At 40.0% G+C, this 20,687-nt stretch overlaps 1 protein-coding gene across 1 annotated transcript; it reads left to right on the forward strand.

Moving 5' to 3' along the window:
* The first annotated feature begins 2,427 nt into the window (after window positions 1–2,427).
* ANKRD40 (ankyrin repeat domain 40) lies at window positions 2,428–18,899 on the forward strand. The gene is made up of 5 exons (XM_044419977.1): window positions 2,428–2,960; window positions 6,113–6,261; window positions 6,771–7,247; window positions 9,820–10,001; window positions 17,256–18,899. The coding sequence occupies exons 1-5, from the start codon at window positions 2,827–2,829 to the stop codon at window positions 17,400–17,402; spliced, it is 1,089 nt and encodes a 362-aa protein (XP_044275912.1). The 5' UTR covers window positions 2,428–2,826; the 3' UTR covers window positions 17,403–18,899.
* Window positions 18,900–20,687: the final 1,788 nt, after the last annotated feature.

Genomic DNA, 20,687 nt, shown 5'->3' on the forward strand with positions numbered 1-20,687 from the left:
CAATCAACAATTAAAATAACATTTAAATAAAAAGGTCTTGGCCTGGCATCGAAAAACAAATAACAGTGGCGCCAGGCAGACTTCTCTGGGGAGCACATTCCATAGGTGGGGCGCCACAGCAGAGAAGGCCCTCCTCTGGGTACTCACTCTCCTAATATCTTTCACGGAGGGTTTCCAGAGAAGGGCCTCTGCCGCAGATCTCAAGGGGCAGGAGGGCATATATGGATGCAAGCACTTCTTTAGATGACCAGGTCCCAAGCCGTTAAGGGCTTTATAGGTGAGAACCAACACCTTGAATTGGGCCTGGACTTCAATGGGGAGCCAGTGAAGCTGACTGAGGACTGGGGTTATATGAAAACAATGCCCAGTCCCCATCAGCAACCTGGCAGCTCTGTTTTGCACCAATTGAAGTATCCAGACCATCTTCAAGGGCAGCCCCCGTAGAGCGCATTACAGAAGTCTAATCGGGAAGTTACCAATGCATGTGTCACTGTCGCCAGGCAGTTGTTCTCCAGGTACGGACGCAGCTGATGGATCAGCCAAAGGAAAGCACTCCTCGCCACCGCTGTCACCTGAGCTTCTAGCGACAGCTCAGGGTCGAGGAGCACTCCCAAGCTGTGAACCCTGTCCCTAAGAGGGAGTGCAACCCCATTCAGGACAAGGTCTAGGTCCCCTACCCCGAAGCCCAAACCACCTACCAACAGGGCCTCCGTCTTGTCTGGATTGAGTTTCAGTTTATTGGCCCTCATCCAGCCCATTACCTCAGCCAGGCACTGGTTCACTACAGCCACTGCCTCACCTGGATTGGTTGAAAACGAGAGGTAGAGCTGGGTATCATCAGTGTACTTATGACCTCTCCCAGCGGTTTCATGTAGATGTTGAATAGCAAGGGGGACAAAATGGACCCCTGCGGAACCCCGTGGCATAACTGCCATGGCGCAGAGCCATAGTCCCCCAGCACCACCTTCTGGAATTGGCCATTGAGATAGGAGCGGAACCACTGCAAAGCAGTGCCTCCGACCCCCAATCCTGCTAGCCTATCCAGAAGGATACCATGGTCGATGGTATCGAAAGCCACTGAGAGGTCCAGGAGGACCAACAGGGATGCACTCCCCATCTCTCTCCCTGCACAGGTCATCATACAGGGCAACCAAGGCAGATTCAGTACCATACCCGGGTCTGAAGCCGGACTGAAATGGGTCCAGATAATCAGTCTCACCCAAGAGTGCTTGGAGTTGTCCTGCCATCACCTGCTCTAACACCTTGCCCAAGGATAAAGAAAACCCATGAACAATCCAACAAAGTGTTGGTTGTTCAACATTAACAAGTTATGGTTTAACATAAACTGGGTACCTTTTATCATATGTGGTGGACTTGTGATAAGGCAACAAAAAATATTGGGCTAAAATACATAAATGGCTTGAGGAAATGTTACAAAAATCTTTAATATTTAAACCTGAAGTCTGCTTACTAGGCATTGTGCCTGATGATGTTGATAAACAAGCAATGTATTTGATTCTACATGTAATTACTGCAGCAAGGATTGTATTTGCCCAACATTGGAGGAGTGAAGGACCACCCACTGATGAACTGATTTTAAAAAAAATTCTGGACTGTGCTGAAATGGACAGGCTGACTGTCTCTGAAGGAGAAAGAGGATACATACTTCTATCAAACTTGGAACTCTGTTTATTATTAGCTAGAGAAACGGGACTATGCATAGAATTGAATATGTCTATGGATTGCTATAAAAAAAATAGGGGGCTGAGTCTGATGTCTCCGATTTTTTTTTTAGTTTCTTTTTTAGTTTGTAGAAAATAATAAAATTTACTTTTAAAAAAGCTATGGTTTAACAAGGCTTAGTTCACAGAACAACCTAAGGTTCAATTACAAGCCATCTTGTGTGGGTTGCTGAATTGTGTGAATAAGGTCATACTTTTTTCATTTACATATACGTTCTGCTGACCTTATTGTTTACACCTGCACCTCTGCACATGTATATAAGTCTGCCTGCTAGAGGTATTTAGGACGCCAACCGATGGCTTGCTACAACACAATAACATGACTACACCTGTGAAAAATTCTAACATTTCTCTCTTTTTAAGTCAAACTTCCACTTGGGAAGGGATCTTGATTTCTGCTCTTGGGGGTGCAATAACCAAATTTCAGATTTTCCAGCGACTTGCAGAGCAATCCGAGACATGTCTACTCAAAAGCAAGTCCCATTGAGTTCAACGTGGCGTGCTCCCAAGCGAACACATGATTGTAGCCACCGAAATCTACCTCTAGGGCGCGGCGGTGGGTCGCAGGAAGCTGCTGGTCGTCCGCCGCGGAACTGCGAGCAACAAACAGCACTCTTTGGCAGTATGAAGTATCGATCACACAAAGGTTGTTTATATGTTAAACAGTAACACATTTTATCAATTAGAAAAAGAAGCACTGGAAATATTCTTCGACTAACCGAAAGATGCTGCGCACTGAACGTTTGCGTGCCGGACTGCGGGTAGGAACTAAATATCTAGGTCATCGTTGTCTCACTTAATAGAGTCCCCCTGAGGAGAAGGAAGCGGAGCCCGTCTAGACATACCGTAACTATGGAATTGGGAAAAATGGCCTTCACAAATGTCAACTCTTTAATTTATGAGCAATAGATAGAAAACGGATATATGTGATTAGATTAAAAGGAATCAGGCGTGGGACGTTTCTTTCAGGACGAACTGGATTTTTTCCCCGTGGCTAATTGACTAACGTATTAAAATGATCCATCATCCCCATTAGGCAGCTGTTTGATAATAGCAAAGTTTACTGGAAATAAAATTTTGTAACATGACTTCTACAATCGAGGAAAAAGAGCTTCAGGAGAGACTGAGAGAAGCTGCTGCTCTGGGGGATATTGAAGAAGTTCAGCGATTAGTGGAATTTGGAGTGAGTGTGAACTCTCAAAATGAAATTAATGGCTGGTAAGCATTTAACAAGTGAATTACACTGACAATTTCTAGCAATACCGGACACACCTTTTAAAAAGAGTAACTTGTTTATTAAGTTTGGAGTGCGATTTTAAAAGTTTTTTAATTGCTAGGGTTTCCTTTTAATTACTAGCACTGAATTAATTAGTGATGCTAATAGTGTTCACTCTTAACAAATAAAGTAATTTACAGTTAATTTGACAACAGGTGATTATATAGCTTTCTGTTGGATTAGTCTAACAGCTTCTATTTATGCCTTCTTTTTAGCCTTGGTGTATACAGGATTGAAGTATATTCATGATTTGTAGCTGCAATCCAATGAATATTTATTTCTAAGTGTAAGCTCTACTATATATATACACTTTTGTGAAAATACATAGAAGATATAATTTCACACTGTTTATAAGTTTTCACAATTGTCAGAAATCAGTAGGGCTAACAATATATAAAAGAAAAACACTTTCCAGCTTTAAAAAGTTAATTTCAGTCCCATCACATCATCCACATCACACTTCAGAGGTAATAAAATTTGTTGATTTCATTATATAAGTTTAACCGTAACATTTAGCTATGTTGCCTACTTGTATGATCACAACTGGGATTTCTGTCAGGTTGGCTTTTATGAGGTATATCTAATATTTTAGTGATTTCCAAGTTTTATTATATTATTTTACTAATAAAATAAATAATTACCATTATTAATTATTAATTATTATTTCAATGTTAGTGTAATTAATAATTACTGTTATTAATTATGTAATTATAATATTTTATTATATGTAAACTTTTTCCCCTACTAAAAGCTTGCATAAAGTAATGGCATCGATCCTAACTTCTTGCAATACCTATTGCATATATGGTTACTGTGTTTTTTTAAAAGAAGTTATATAATTCAGATGTCAGTTTCTTTGGTCTTGTGACAAGTTTATAAAGTAACACAAAGATCTATGTGGGGACATGTAAGCAGTTATGATAAGGGACTAAATGAAATAAAGGAAGATTTCCATGTGCTACATTAATTATTTTGAGAAATTTTTGTTCAAGTTACATAGTTATTGTAGAACTTTGCACTTGAACAGTGGTAGATGAATTAACTATTGACAAATGCATGCTGGGGGTGAAAAAAATTGAGACCTCAACATTATAGTTCAGGAAACCTAACAACAATGTCAAAATCAGTATAGTCTAGTAAATTTAGTAAAAAATTAAGGGAAAACCTGGCATTGGTTAATTCTTCATAGGTTTGTTGGGATCTTTTAAGTAATGCTCTTAAATGTTCTTACTTAAAAAAAATGGACTTTTAAGTAAGTTAGACTAAGACTTCAGTTCTGATACAAATAGTTAAGAAACAGATTTGTTTTATAACTATTTTCCCCTAATATAATGGGGAGTGACTGATTTTTTTAGCAATTTTTAAAAGATACAAATATTGAGAACACTGTAGTGATATACTAGAAAGAATGTGCAATTAGACTAAGAAAACTTGTGTTCAGATTCCTGCTCATCCAGCAAACTCATTGTATGGTCTGATGTTCAGATTATGCAGACAATACTCAACATAATCTGCCATGCTGGATTGCTCCAAAGCAGGGGCAGGCGAAATGGGCCACTAGTGTGTTTCCAGGCACCTTTCTCTCTTGGCTTACAAGGTGCTCTACACCTTCCAGTAAAAAAAACCAAAACTTTTTAATTAATGCATTCATCCCAGGAAAGATGATCATGGCAGGGAAAGTCAAAGAAAAAGAAGAAAAGGAAGACCAAGCATGAGATAGACTTGATAAAGGAAGCCACAGAGTTTAATTTTCGAGAGCTGAGCAGGACTGTCATGGATAGGATATTTTGGAGGGCACTCCTTTATAGTGTTGCCATAAGTTGCAGATGACTTGACAGCACTTAACAACAGCAGCAACATTCATGGGATTTTGCTATGCCCCAGACTGAACCTCTGCCTTGTATTTAGCCTTTTGGGCATTTTAGTTGTCCTTTGCCATGTCTCCCATAGCAGCCATTTTGTGGTGGTACTCAGGACATTTTTTCAACTAGCCAGATACACTCATGGCTCCAAAAAAAGCAGCCTATCCTAAATGTGTGCTGCCCTAAGGAAAGGAGGGGGTACAAATGTGTTAAATGGCACTCCTATAGGATAAGAATGGGAGCATGCTGCAGAAGGACATTCTGCTATATCGTCAAGAACCGGAAGAGATGCACCCAAATTGCTTACCCACACTGGAGACTAATTGAAAGAAGGCAAGGCAGAGTGAATTGTATAAAGTTGTAGCAGGGGTTCTCCTCTCTCCTCCTTGGAGGACATCTACGGGGTTTGGTTTCATTAAAAAAAAAAAACTTGGCTTATGGCACCCTTCAGGGTAATGGTTTGAAGAAAGAGTATATTTCTAGGCAAGCTAACTTCAAACAATATGTTCAAAAGCTGGTTTGTTTAATCACAGTTTTAAATGAGATCTGGCTCAAAGGTAACATTAAGTCAGGAACCTTTGCAGGTGAAACTAAGTTCTGCAGAAGTCTTCCCACTGACTGGACGGTGGGTGGGGAGGTGGAATCATGTAACCATATTGCAGTTTTGATGCATAAAGGCTCATCTACATAGCAGTAAACCATGTGTTAGCATCACATGTGAATGCAGCCACTGTCTTCACCAATGAATTACCCTCTGTTTTGTCTGCTGTGTTCCCAACATCAAATGTGCCATTTGTGGTATGATGCTGGTTGGAAAAAGAGAGTTAAGTGATCTTCACATTCTTGACATTTATTACTCTTTATTATTCCTTACATTTACTTTTATAAATTTTAAACTAAAGCTGTTTGGGTTAAGTGTGCCTCTGAATCTTAATTCAGCAAAAAAAGTGTGCCTCTTTGAACAAGTTTAAAATATGAGTTTATACCCTAACTTTTTAAGAATTTCTGAGAATGTAGAAGCAAATAATCATCCTGATTTCTGTGTTCCCTGAAAGCACGGAAAGATTCTGCCAGTAGGTGTCACTATTGGAATATGCATAGGAAAAAGTATGTTAGACATTCAATTATTTTTAAAGTAGACCGTCCTCATTTGTCACTCAAGCAATTCAGAAGAACTTTTTCTTTTGTGCAGTGTGGATTTTTCAAGTAGCTCTTATGTTTGCCTTGTGCAGGACTTGCTTGCATTGGGCCTGCAAACGGAACCATGCTCAGGTGGTATCATACCTGCTAGATGCTGGCGCTGATAAGGAAATTCTCACAGTTAAAGAAGAAAGACCAGGCCAGTTAACATCAAAGAGGGAAATTAGGAAGATGCTGGGAGGTAAAATGATCAGATTATACTATTAAAATGAAAAATATTGGAATGGTAGTGCAACTGTTGGTATCCATAGTGAATCAAGATGAGGCAGAGTGATCTCATTGTCTTGTGGCTTCAGGCCTTTTTGATCTAGAATTCACATTAATGTGAAAATGTATTGTGCTGTGATATGCACACCATGAACAATCTATATGGATTTCTGAGATTTGGCCTATAAAAATTAGCCTATGGTGGAGGGCATACAGTTATGATTTTGTACTGCATAATTGAATATCTTTCTCAACGGTAGTATCAGGTAACTATTTTATTGCAGCTTTAGTAGTAAGACAATAAACTACTCGATGTATTTTTATATATCTATATTAATTTTAATATGTGCAGCTTAGCAGGGCCTTCAGCTTTTACTGCCTGCATGTTAGTTCAAATGAAAATGCTAGGTTGTAATCACCGTGCTGTTTGTCTATTTGGAAGTAGTATTTATTTGATTAGCTCTTTCTGTCTTTCTTCTGCAGTGGAAGATGCTGATGAGCTTCTGGATGTGAAGAAAGAGTCATCCTTACCCATTATCCCCAACTACTTGGCTAACCCACCTTTCCCTTACGTTTATACCTCCATGAGTAGCACTGCTAACAGCACCTCAGCTTCCTCTTTGAATGGAAGACTTTCCCCTTCTTTAGAACAGCACAATGAGGACTGTTCTACTTCTTTACCTCAAGTTCAGGCACCTGGCACTGCCATGTCACAACACGAAAAGGCTTCCTCTATAGGGTCCCATGGGGAGATGCGCAGAGAAAAGGCTGTTGAATGCCTCGAGCCTGTCCAGAATGGGCATGTTTGCCAGGTGCCTGTCTCTCCAGGTAGGACACTGTCTTCCCCAGCTGGAAATAAACCACCTGAAATTCAGCAAGCCAATGGCTCTTGTGCCGGACCTGTTCCAACGTTCCAGCCCTTTTTCTTCACTGGAGCATTTCCTTTTAGTAGTATGCAAGGTAATCTCAAACAATTTCAGCAATACGCTTTTGGCGTAATGTAGTGCCACCTTCCGGTGGGAATTATATGAACAAAATACAACAAGTTGTGCTTGAGCTTGTCAGAAAAGTGTTCATTAGGATACAACATTACTTAATATAGACTTTTTAATTGTATCTTCCTTTGTTTGGAATCATTCCTGTTTCTTTCAGTTGCTTTATATAATTCAAGCTTCAGGTAAGACCTGTCAAATGCATTGATCCATAACTGAAAATCACCAGAGTTTCTTTTTAAATGACTGGTTGTGGAAACATGCGCATAAGCATTGCCTAGACATTTGCCAGGACGTTTCTAGAAGCAGCAGCAGCAGCAGGATTGTGTCTGTTCATGGCCATTAACCATTTGCCAGAATGTCTGAAAGAGTCTCGGCACACAGGAACCCATTGGGTGTGGACTGTATCTGCCACAATCGTGGACCTCTTGAATAGGCAGGGCCCTTGAATACATGGGCAGAGCTTACATAGGTTGATACTTTCAGACTGGAGAGTGGAGTGCGTGGGTTCAGTGGCCTGCCTTACCCTCTACCCACATTCCTGTGATCATCTGGATAGTGCTACCTAGTAATTTTATATCTACAAAGGATGATAATCATCCTTGATTTATGGTGCATTGGCTATATAAGCAGTGGTGTAGGGCCATCTTTTGATATTCAACATTTGCGCCCCAGATCCTTATCTGGAATGATTCTGTACCCTCCAAATCAGGGAATTTTGCTACTAAGTGCTGTGTTTGGATATAGTTATTTTAGTATCCCTGTTTATAGTGTTGAATTGCATTTCATCTTTTATTATATACTACTCTTAAGCTTTGGCCTTTCGGTGTTAATCAGTTATTACCATTCGGTTGTTTGCTATGTTGGTGCTGCTCAGAGTAGACCCATTGAAATGAATATGACTTCAGCTAACTCTGACTGAATTAAGTTCAGTTCTCTTCAGTGGTCTACTCTAGGTAGGGCTAACATTGGATACAGCCCATTGCTATTACCTGCAGTGCTGCTTTTTAGTTGAAGGATTCTTCAAATGTTTGTATTATGTTTGCAATAGTAATTAAATGTATCTATTATTTAGACTGGCTTGAATTCCATTCCATGAACAGAATGGTGCTCTGTTCATTGAGCTGCTTTTCTCAACCCCTGTCCCATCCTAAAATCTGTGCCTGTAAATTGCAGTATGCTCTGAAAAAAAATTGCATTTCCCATGGAATTTCACAAATGAAAAAGGCAGTTGCTGAAAAAATGGGGATATCCTCTGTTCACACACAGTCTTTGGATCCAGCTCTACAGAATGTTATATCCTTTTTCTGCGTGATGCCAACTCAAGGCAGGTTAAAAAAATTAAAATAATAAATGCACAATATAATACTGACATCATTTAAAATTTAACAAAACTAGAGATAGCAAAACAGGAAAATGGAAGCCGAAAAAACAACAAATGTTAAAATCCAAAATTAAAAATGCTAGGTGAAATAAAACTGAAATAAAGCTACCCGATTAAACGGGAAAATGAGGCAGCTAGATTCACTGCTCAGGGAGGTCTGTCTATGAATTGGACATTGATTGGAAGACTTGCCTATATGGCATGTAGAGGGATTTCTCTTACCAAAGAAGCCCATGTACTACTGTTTCTATGACCAATTTGCATTAACTGCTGCAAATTCAATATTGTGATCATCCTCTGCAGAAATAAACAGTGTAGATCATTAAAAAGTTTGTATCTGTCTTCTTAAATCAAAAATCCCCAGTGGCAATAATTTATTAGCACTGCTGTGGCTTTCCACCACCCCAGCCCTCACTTTAATAATGCTGATGGGTCTTCATTGCTGTTGCTTAAATTGTTGCCCAGCGGGAGAGCAGAAAAAAACCCAAGGTGCCTGAAAAAAAGTTTATTTTGGTCAATGCATTTCAGAAAAATGTATTTTCCTTCCTCAGGGGTTTTACAGCCTTAACACACTCTGAGAAATCGGGAGGGTCTTAACTCATTACTTTTCTGCTGCTGCTAAACCATCCTTGCAAATGTCAGCTAGGAGTTGGGTTGTCTTATGTTTCCTTATGCAAGCCTTCATGCTTTTGCAGGCCCCATGTTAAGCCACACAAAGCTGAACTGTGAAATGGGCCTCCAGCCAAAGATACAGATGTGTGGTTACACCATTGGCCATGATTTCTGAAAGGTATTTTATGACTGCACTTTCAAGTATGACTTCACTTAGGAATTTGTTTTTCTTTCCTGTACCTAGGGTTTGTATGCTGGTAAGATTGGTCCGGATGCTTTGCTGCTGTACCATTGCAGTCACCACACTGAAGCTAGAAGGGGGATGTAGCAAGAACAAATAGGACACACTTTGGGCGTTTAATTTATGTTTATAAAACTCCCCAGTGCCAAATCCTATGCATGTTTATACAAGAAAAGATGCTACAACACAAGGATTTTCCAGCCAGCATATTTTTTTCCCATCTAAACATGTGTAGGATTGGGCTCTTAATGACTGTCTTAATAGTCCTCTTGATCCTATGTCTGTGTATGTGTTTTGAATTAGAACTGGTGCTGAAGGTCAGAGTTCAAAACCGTACTCTTAAAGAGAATGATTTCATTGAAATTGAATTGGACCGCCAAGAGCTGACTTACAAGGAACTGCTCCGAGTGAGCTGCTGTGAATTGGGGGTTAACCCAGAACATGTGGAGAAGATAAGGAAGCTTCCCAATACTGTATTAAGGAAGGTAAGATCCTCAATTTCTTTTAATTTTGTTCTAGTTCCTTAGTTTATTTGCTTATACTGGACCTGTAAAATTTGTGACACACAACACTGAATGTGGTTCATGCATTTTGGCCTGCTTCATGTTTAATATTTCTCATCTTTTTGGAAGTCCAAAGAAGTCAGCAAACTGGAATTTTTTAACCTGACCTGCCAAAATGCATAGCCACTGGTTTTGTTTAGCCTGGTGGATGGCAGGTTCTGCTGGTCTATATTGCTTAAGCTTAAAATTGCTTAAAAATGTTTTAATAAATAAATAAAATAAATAAATAAGCATGAGCGTAGCTTACAGAACTTCTTGCAGCCTGAAACTAAATTCTATTCAGATATGCTCTTTCTGAATATACTGTATATTTAATGTACCAAACCAAGTAATAGGTAACATATTCTAGATTCCTGTGTTACGTTTGACCAGAGGGAACTTCAACTAGTTGTTCCTGAAACATCTGTGGCATCCTAGAAACCAGAAGAAACTGCCCAGAGAGCTTTGGTTATTGGGCAGTTTAAAAATAGAATAAAGAAATATAAATAAAAGATGCAAAAAAGAACTAGAGGCAATGGAAAACTGGTGCACCGCATCTGTTCCTGTTTGTGAGGACGCTTAGGAAACCTCCTAAACCTGTTTCTCTTCAGTCTAGTGGCAGCAGGTAATGGGATTTTTGGCTGGCACAGCATTTCCTAGCAGTGAGGTATAATTGAGAACTTTATTAAAAACTGGCAGTGAGTTCCACAGAAAGCTATTTTTAAAAAAGAAAGATAGGTGGCTTAAGCCCAGTACTGTCTCATCACATCTGGTAACAGAGGAAGGATAACTACAGTGTTTCTTTCACATGTAGGTTTTAGATTAAATTGATATTCATTGACTGCTATATCAGAAACTGTCCAGAAAAGCAGGACTCTTTAAGAACATGTCAAACTGTCAGAAATGTGGTGTTTTCTTCCATATTATGATATCAATAATTTTAATACACAATGAAAGAGATGGCTATGCTTGGAATTTCTGGGAATAGCTTCCATATAGAATATATGGAATTTATGGAAGCTGGGAATAGCTTCCATATAGTCTGAAGTGTATGATGCTGCTTGAATCTAGGAAGCTAAGCAGGGTCAGCCCATCCAGTTTGAAATTTGGATGGGTGACTTACAATGGTGTGAACTGCCCAGACAGCTTTGGCTACAGGCGGTATAGAAATGTTATTAATAATAATAATGTTAAGAGGGTATTAAGGAAACATTTTCTTCCATGGCTTCATTATTTCCAGATATTTTATGACTCTACCTTTTCTATAAAAAACTTATTACGTGGTTTTTAGAAATCATTTGAGCAGAGGTAGTAAAGGTTGGGTATAAACATTTTAAATGCGAAAAAAAGCTATTTTATAATCTCAAATGCTTCAGTTTATTGAAGAGAAACAAGAGTAGTCTGGCAGGGGGGAATCTTTTCCTCATAATTTTCACTTTTTTCTGGGCCTTCACATCTCTGATTGTTAGTTATCAGCATTATTATCTGACATTTTTAGAGAAGAAATATTGTATTCCGCAATCGAAAGTATGGCTAGTGTTATATTTTATTAACTCTTTTAGAAAGCAAATTGATATATCTAAGTTCCCATAGTTACTGAGCTTTTTCCACACAGGAACTGTAGATAAGTAGATAAATAAGACAATAGGTTACTCAGTGGCCTTTTTTCTTTTCTAGTGATCCATTAATTTTTGGCATTCATATTTGACAATGACATTTTGATGCTAATGTCAAATATCAAATCTGAGTCACAATAAGACTTCGTTACATGCTAAATAGCAGTTTAAGTTACTGCCAATGTGTATGTGGTAATACAAATTGGAGTCTCTGTTAAAAATGGCTACAAGCCAAAAGCATTGGACCCAAAGAGTCAATGGAGATTGATTGATTTTACTCTACTGGATTTTTCTGATGCCATTGATATCCCTTTCATTAACAACAAAATCTGACAGCTATGTTGCCACATTCCCACTCTTTCTCACTGTGAGTCCACACAGTAGGGGATGCGCATATGCCAAACTGCAGCATGTCCTGTCCTGTGCTGACTTGTACTGGATGCTGCACACTGGGGGGAAAACAGATGTAAAGAACGGGTTGCTGTGCCTGTTATTTTGGGCAGAAACTTCTGCTTCAGAGTCACTGTTCAACATGTGCAGATAAAATAACTGGTTGGAATTGCTTTAAAAATGTGGTTATAATATTTCATATTTTAATTTAATGCTTTAAAGGTGATTTTAATCATTATGTGTTACCTGCTTAGGACTTTTAATACTTAGAGGCATAGTAATATTAGAACTATTATGATGATTATTAACATTTCTATACCACCCATAGCCAAAACTTGCTGAGCAGTTTGCAATAGTAATCATAGAATCATACACTCAAGTCACCCATCCAGTTTCTAACCAGGCCTGACCCAGCTTAGCTTCCAAGATTAGGAAGGATCTGGCACTTCAAGCTATATGGAACCTAAATAAACCAAAATAGATAGGCAGTAATGGTAGTCAGATGCTTCTATATATGTATAATCTATTTTTCCCTCTTGCCTATGTGCTGTGCAGTGGAAAATAGGTATATCCCAACCACTTTTAGTGTAATAAGGATGCTATGCTATGTTATCCAGGGTTACTTTCCATGACTTTTTTCTCCATTGCTCTTAGTAGATATATCCATGACTTTCAAGGATGATATTTGGCCCAGAGGCATTCCACATAACTATCACAACCTGGGAGAGATGATGTGTCCTACCTTTTAAAGCCCAAATCCTTTTTCAGAAGCTTCTTTGTGACTCTCATTGCATTTGCAACCTAATATAACCCACAGATTAGGAGAGAATGACATCTAGTCTGTAAACCATACAGATTTCATGAGATGCTTGTTGTAGCATCTGTGTTAACATCTTATTCAAATTATAACTTTTAACAAAGTCTTCTAGATAAACTGACATATTAGCTAGCACAAAATAAGTGTTGTCTTCTATTATTCTCCATGGAACAATTGAAAGTACAACATTTAGAACCTGCATCTCTAAATAGTTTAGGCATTCTTCATTCTGTTGCAGATGTTTGGGTGGATTTGCAGAACTGAAAACCAGTGTGGTGTAGTAGTTAATCCCATGGGACTGGGATTGAGGTGATCTGGGTTCTAGTTCCCATGGGAACATAAATAAGCCATGCTGGATCAAACCAAGCTCTTCATACACATGGTAGCAAACCAGCTGCTCACAAGAAGCCTCAGGGAGAATGCGTGCAAGACCTCCTCCTGCCCAGCTCCTCAGCAACTGGTATATGCAGACATGCCACCCATGGTAAAGGAGGTAGCACATAGCCAGCAAGGCTAGTAGCCACTGAGAGCCTCCTTCCTCATGAATCTGTCCAATCCTTTTTTTTAAACTATCCAGATTGGTGGCTATCACAACTTCCCATGGCAGCAAATTCCATAGTTTAGCTACACTGTGTGAAGAAGTACTTCCTTTTATCTGTTCTAAACCTCCCAGCAGTCATCTTCATGGGATAATGTCTCTGTCTCTCTGCACCATGCATTATTTTAAACACCTTTATCTTGTCTCCACTTACCTTTTTTTAAGCTGAACAGTCCCCATTGTCATAGTTTCTCCTCATGGGTAAGTTGCTCCAGCCCCCTGATCATTTGTATTTGCCCCCTTTATTTTTCCAGTACAAAGCCCCCTTCTTTGTACTTTTTCAAACTCAATAATGTCCTTTTTCAGGTAAGACAACCAGCACTGAATACAATATTCCAAGTGCAGTCACGCCACAGATTTGTATAAGGGAAGTAAGATTTTATCAGTTCTGTTTTTTGTTCTATTCCTAATCATGCCTAGCATGGACTTTACCTTCTTCCAAGTGGTTGAGCACTGCCGACAGTCACAGACTCTCATCCCAACCTACCTCTCAGGGTTGTGGTTATGGGGATAAGATTGAGAGCAGGAGGAGGAGCATGATGTAAGCCATTTTGAGCTCTTATAAAAAGGGAGGATATAAATCAAATAACTGAGACATTTAACACTGGCTAGCCACAGCGGCTCCATCTTTCTAGCTAGCAAATTTTGAGCAGCTGCAGTGATATATAGGGCTAACCTACATGACCAGCACAGGGTATTTGGTGCGTCGGTCTCATCTTCTTGCAGTCCTAAAGCCCTATCTGGCCACATTTTTCCAGATGTACATTTTGGGTCTCCTCATAAATATTTGAATAACTGTGTTACTTCTTTCCTCTGTTGTGTTTGTAGTTCTTCCCAATTTTGCCTAAGCACACCCATCATTCTTACATCCAGCTTTTTAAACAGTAATAGCGAATTGCAATGGCCCAGGACAGATCTCTGTGGAACATCATTTTGTTCCCTAATCCAAATGATAGCAATCCACTAATTGCTACTCTGGCTGAAATCCACAGCAACTGGCATATCCTGAAAATAGCTTTCCAGGCAACAGTATTCCTGCTTTACAGTAGCCTGTTCCAGTTCACCCCTCTTCAGTGTACTTGTCAGACAGCCACATGGAACATTATCAAAAGCCATGCTGGAGTTGAGATAGCCTAGCTTCACAGTTATTCTAGCTAATTGAAGCGACTTACCCTGCCAAAATAATAACTTTGTCTGGCTTTCATTGTTGTTCCTAATAATCCTCATCTCATTCTTTCGGAGAGGGGTGGTTCAACTTGGGTGTCCTGCACTTAGTAGGGGGTTGGACCGAATGGCCCTCTGGCCCCTTCCAACTCTACTAATCTGTGATTCCATGATGATTATTTATAGTAATTTGTGACTATGCAAGCCTTCTAGCTATGTTCAGAAAAGCATAAATTCTACCATCTTCTTTCAGCCCATATTTACAAATACTGTAGTTCTCATGCCACTATTGTCTTCCTGAAGACAATGTGGCTGCTCTGTAGTAAGCAGAGTTTATAAGCATCTAATATCTGGCTGGATGTTCCACATCTAAGCAGTATTTTATAAATAAGCCACATTGTCTGAGGAATCAATACTTCACATAAATGGCTTCAAATAATTGAAATCTCTGTCCATTCTGCATCCTATTGGAACAAATAGACGTTTACCATGCCACTAGAACAAGAGCAAGACATCCCTACACTATTCACCAGTCACACCTATCTCATCCTCACAAACCTATTTAACTTCAACTGGCAGAGCTAATCCAATTTACTGAGGATTTGCTTTGTTGTTTTTGAACCCTTTGTGAGAGAGAAAAATAAAGCCTTGTTTTCTTTGTTTTAACCACTTCGTAACATCTCATTTTATAACCCTCTCTTTGTGAACCTGTTTGAAATGCGTATCCATAAAATTAACTGCATTTGCAATTATTCTATTCATGCTGAACTAAATTATATCACAAAGTAATTCTTCTTCTTGAAGTTTCTGGCTCCACACATGCAGCTATGATTAGATAAACTGATCAGCTCTTTAGGTGAACAAGAACAAGGGCGACCAAATCTCTTTCTCCACTTCCTGAACCAGTAGTTTGCATTATTTTATTTTTATTATATCCTTCCTTTTCTTCTGTCAAGGAACTCAGTCCTCCTCTCAATCTGATCTGCACATCAACAACCCCGTGAGGTAGATTGGACCGAGAGTCTCTGTTGGTCTAAAGTCACCCCATTAGCAACATGGCTGATTGGGGACTGGAATTCAAATCTCCCGAGTCCCAGTCCTGCACTTTAAACCACTACACCACATTGGCATTATCACTGATTTTTTGGCTGGACAGTGTGTACAGAGTAACAGACATTCACTGTGCCCTTCTGCCACATGGACGTTTGTCCAGATGGATTGAGGTTCAGAACCCATGAATGTAAGTAATTTGCCAGCAAGTATCATTGTCGTATGAGACATATAAGCGTGGATGTTGTTGGAATCAAAATTAATCTGAAATCACTAGTGTGAGCTACTTGCTAGTCCTGGTGTGGTAATGAGACATGCAAGAATATATATTCGTTCACATATGCCAGGGATTCCATAATTGGATGGGGAGGCATACTGTTCTCTCTTCAATGTAAATTCAGGTCAAGGATGAAAAGATACAGGCAGTTCTTGTTCCCCTTTGGACCGTGTCTCTTTTCTTGTGCCATACTAAGGTGGTAATTCTGTGTACACGTACCTGTGAGTAAGCCTTATACATAGCAGAAATTTCTTTTGAACAAATATGCGTAAGGTTAGTCTCTTTGAGCATCTGTTTTTGTAGAGTTCAAAGCAGTATGGGGTATGCTTTGTCATGAATAAGAACCATCCATAGTTAGTTAAATAAGAAACTCAACTAATCTCCTAGCTGCAAAGATTATTATTTTCTGTGTAATAGCTTTAAGGCCCGGCCCAACAGGACCAAAAAACTGGGTCATGAACCCAATAACCACAGATCTTATTAGATCCAGACTAAGTTTAATTGCCACTGAAATCAATAGGATTTCACTTAGTCATGACTGTCATTTCACATTGATTTCAGTAAGTGCTAAGTGCAACTAAATTACTCTTTCATCAATGTCTTCTTACGCTGCCTTGGAGCTAAAGTGCTGAGGGCCAGTGGAATCTCCCATTATTCACCAGCCACGGGGCCAATACAGTGTTGTAACTCCTGCCTCCCAGGAAGACTCATCACGAAAAGGAAAAAACAAACCTGGCTTCATCCCTGAGCTAGTGAAGACACTGCTGCTTCAGTATGTGCTTTCCTTTCCTTTTTCCTTTTGTGTAATGTCTGTTAGGTCGTGAGCCTTCAGGCTGACACTATTTTATATTTCAGTATGTGTACAAAGCTTAGCAAAGTTTAATAATAACAGCTACACCTTCACCTAATGTTTACTAAGCATTGCACACAGACTGAAACAAAATAGTCACTATCCACAGGATAACAATTTAGAAGACATGGCACAAATGGAAAAAGACAGGAAAAGGAAAACAAACAAGCTCCTGCTCCTGCTGTAGTTTCATGGTTCTTATCAGGGCCAATTTGAATGAAAACAGTTGAGGAAGGGGAGGGCCCAAATGGCAACGGGTCTCTGCGCCCAGCTGCTGCTCTGTGTTTCCCTCTGCTGCAGTCAGGTGGAACCCCAGAACTAAATCTGCAAGGTGTAGTACAGAAAGGTCAGCAGAATTGCCACATTGTGGGAGCATGCATGCCTTGTATGGGCCTGTAAGAATTGTCTCTAATTTATTGTATTTACTTCTTTAAGGACAAAGATGTCTCAAGGCTTCAGGATTTCCAAGAATTGGAGCTGGTTCTATCAATGAGTGACAATGACTTTCTCTTTAGAAATGCTGCACCAACTTTGACTGAAAGGCCTTGTTATAATAAGAAAGCATCAAAGCTGACTTACTAATTGCTCAAATGAAATACCTATCACTAACATTTAAATGTTGAACCTAGGATTTTGCAAGGGCTATAACCTCAAATTCTTCTTTACCTTAGCAGACAAAGTTAAACTAATTTAGCATTCTTACTTGAGAGCAAGTTCAACCAAAAGCAGTTGGACTTTTTTCTAGTCAGGTGTGCTGAGGATAAGGTTGTCACACAGTAGTACCTGTAGCTAATCATTAAGTAAACTGGCAGTGAAATGATATACTAGGATTGGATCCTAAGCAGTGACAAAATACTGTCTCTCCATGCAGCAGTGTTTCTTGCAAGGGAATGATTTCTTCTCAGAATACTGCAGAGTTAGAAGCTCTCAGGGAAAGACCGAAATTAAATTGTTGTAGTAATTGCTACTTATTAAAAGGAGCAGGCACACTAAGGTTGAAGGACAGAACCTGGAACACATTTAATGCTTGTAATGGGATGCTTAACAGTCAAAGATTTCTGGTATGTCTAACTAGAGCCAAATGTGCTTTTTGAAAGGAGCATAAGCTGTTTTTACAGGGAGAACAAAAAGAGGAAGGACAAACCTGCACTTTCAAAAAATAACTATGCCAGTGTAGTGTATCTGGCCAATTTCCGTGTTATGCTAATACAACATCCTTTGGAAACAGTATATTGCAAATGTGTCAGATATTACCCATTGCGGTGCAGCTGATGTTAGAGGAAAGCCTCTCCCCACTAGCCTCACTGCTACTACTGGGACAAAGTGGCAATAAAGTCCCAGAAGGGTGGAGGACTATACAATCCTTTGCCTTCCCTTTTGATGGTGCATTGGATGCTGCTCAGACCAGTTCCAGATGCTTGGTCTTTTTAGGAACAAGGTTGGATTTTTGGCAGAAGCACAAGAGTTTTTTGGCTGGTGTAAAATTCTCTCCAGGCAATTAAACGGGCTGTGATTTTTTCAGCTTGGTGCTCAGATCAAATATTTGAACGTAGTTCCCCATACCACAAATATGGAGCAGATCAAAACTGCTAGGCTGCATGTGACTAACTTATGAATGATTATCAGTAAACAATGCAGATTGGTTGGTGATCTCTAATCCTGTTTCAGGTTTTTAACTTTGTTTTTGGTTAAGCTTTAAGGGGTTTTCTGAAGGATGATTAAGATGGCAGCTTTGCTCTACAGTCACATGTGAAATGAGCACAATACCCCTTAGCCGCTAGCCTTTATTTTCTTTTTTCCTTTAGTCTTGGAAGTTTTACTTGTTTAAAGGAAAGTCATCTTGTAGCATTTTAAGTGGCAGATTATTTTTTAATACCAAGATAGGTAAGATAAAATCTTGGGATTGCTAAGCCTTGTTTACTAGAGTTACTTGCATTTCATATAGGCATGTCCAGCTTTTCATCATCGTGCAGGTTCCTGTTCTGTATAACTACTCTGTAACAAACTAGAATAAACAAATCCAGAAAAGCATGGAATATAATAATGCTCTTGAATAATAAATAATCTACCTAGTTTTAAGATGTTGTGTACTAGTGCAGGGATAACAATCTAACTACAGCCTGATGAATGTAGGCTGCAAGTTAAATGGACTAGAGCTAGAGACTTAGGAATTCACAGAAGAAGTATTCACTTGCTGATTTCAACACCCTGAAGTCAGTGCTCCTAACATGTAGTTTGGGGTAAGTGTATAGGAGTACTGTGAGTGTGATCCTAGCTTTGAGCCATGGCTTTCTGAATAACCCTGCCCAGTATTACAAAATTAAAGGCAGCCAGAAGGGACATTTGTGTCCCCAGGCATGCTAGTGGAATGACATGCACAGAGCTGGTCATCCAACTTTTTCAGGAAAGATCTATGATGAGAATGCTAGTTTTTGGCCTGTTTCTTCTCATGGATCTGCAAAATCCACAAGGTGTAATCTGTTTATTTCATTCATTCACACACACATGGCTATCAGGTCCAATCCAAAAAGTGAGGGCTGCCATCTGCTTCTGCCCAGCTGCCGGAATAATTTTTCCAGTCACTGCCACCTATTGCTCAGATACTGACCTTAATCTGCAAGGAATAAAAGGAAGAAGTGCTTCTCTGTAAGAGGGGAGTTCCCCCCCTCTTGGCAACACCTCTCTTCTTACCTATGTGCACACTCCCCCTCCTCTCTGGCAGAGAGAAGGAAGTATCTAGCTCTGGATTTCTAGCCTTGATCAAGGGGTTTGTTGAGATGGCTTACAAGCCCCTCCAACTCTCGTGGTCCTGGCTACTTACCACTGCTGTCCCAGAGTGACCAACTGGCAAAGCGAGTTATTCACCAGGACTCTGTAGCATTAATTCCCGAAAATGTGTAGAGGCACACTTCATTGGGCCCTGCCCTTCTCTTCTGAGACTACATATGGGGCAGGCTGGCAAAGAGTGCCCTTCTGTGCAATTACAAATTTCAGAAACCAGGATCTTTTCTGGCTTTCTCCAGCAGCCCATTTATCCCAAAAGGGAATGGAATGAATGATGCTACTAAGAGGGTCTTTATTGTTTAGCATTAAGCTAGCTGCAGCATTCAAGAGGCTTACTGTACTGTACCTAGTAGTATATATCAGGGGCACAGATTAGAGTCACCCCTCTAGAAGTTGAGGCTCTCCTCAGGGCACTGGATGTTACAAAGGTGCCGGGCCCTGACAGGTTACACCCAAGAGTACTTCAAGAGTTGGCAGGGGTTCTCTCATGCCTGCTGGCCTCCATTTTTGAGACCTCATGGAGAATAGGTGAAGTTCCAGAGGCCTGAAGGGTGGCATCAGTGGTCCCAATTTTCAGAAAGGGTAGTAGAAGGGACATGGGGAATTACAGACCAGTTAGCCTTACTTCCATTGTAGGAAAAACAATGGAAAGGCTCATAAGAGAGAGAGATCTAGTGATGCTAGATAGGGAAGGGAGGTTGGTGGCCACAACATGGCTTCTGCAATAACAGGTCCTGTCAGACAAACCTTGTGGTTTCAAGGTGGCTAGATGGAGGGGATGCAGTGGATGTGGTTTACCTGGATTTCAGCAAGGCCTTTGACAAAAGTGCCCCATGATATCCTGGTTGATAAAGTGAGTTTTGGGATAGACCAATGCACTGTCTGATGGATTAGGGCATGGTTGACTGACCCGAAAGCAGAGGATAACCATTAGTGGGGAATCATCAGGATGGCAGCCAGTGACAAGCGGGATCCCCCAGGGGTCTGTCCTGGGGCCGACCCTGTTTGATCTTTTCATCAATGACATGGAAGTAGGGGTTGAACAGTCTGCTAATAAAATTTGCAGATGATACTAAAACTGGA

This window comes from Varanus komodoensis, unplaced genomic scaffold (assembly GCF_004798865.1).
Source record: "Varanus komodoensis strain SLA01 unplaced genomic scaffold, ASM479886v1 scaffold11, whole genome shotgun sequence".
Classification (NCBI taxonomy): domain Eukaryota; kingdom Metazoa; phylum Chordata; class Lepidosauria; order Squamata; family Varanidae; genus Varanus; species Varanus komodoensis.

What these genes read in the sequence shown, in the direction of transcription:
- ANKRD40 (XM_044419977.1), top strand. Translation starts at nt 2,827, where the DNA reads ATGACTTCTACAATCGAGGAAAAAGAGCTTCAGGAGAGACTGAGAGAA. An exon ending in AATTAGGAAGATGCTGGGAG is followed by an intron (nt 6,262 to 6,770) that starts GTAAAATGATCA and finishes TTTCTTCTGCAG; the next exon opens with TGGAAGATGCTGATGAGCTT. An exon ending in CCAATACTGTATTAAGGAAG is followed by an intron (nt 10,002 to 17,255) that starts GTAAGATCCTCA and finishes TACTTCTTTAAG; the next exon opens with GACAAAGATGTCTCAAGGCT.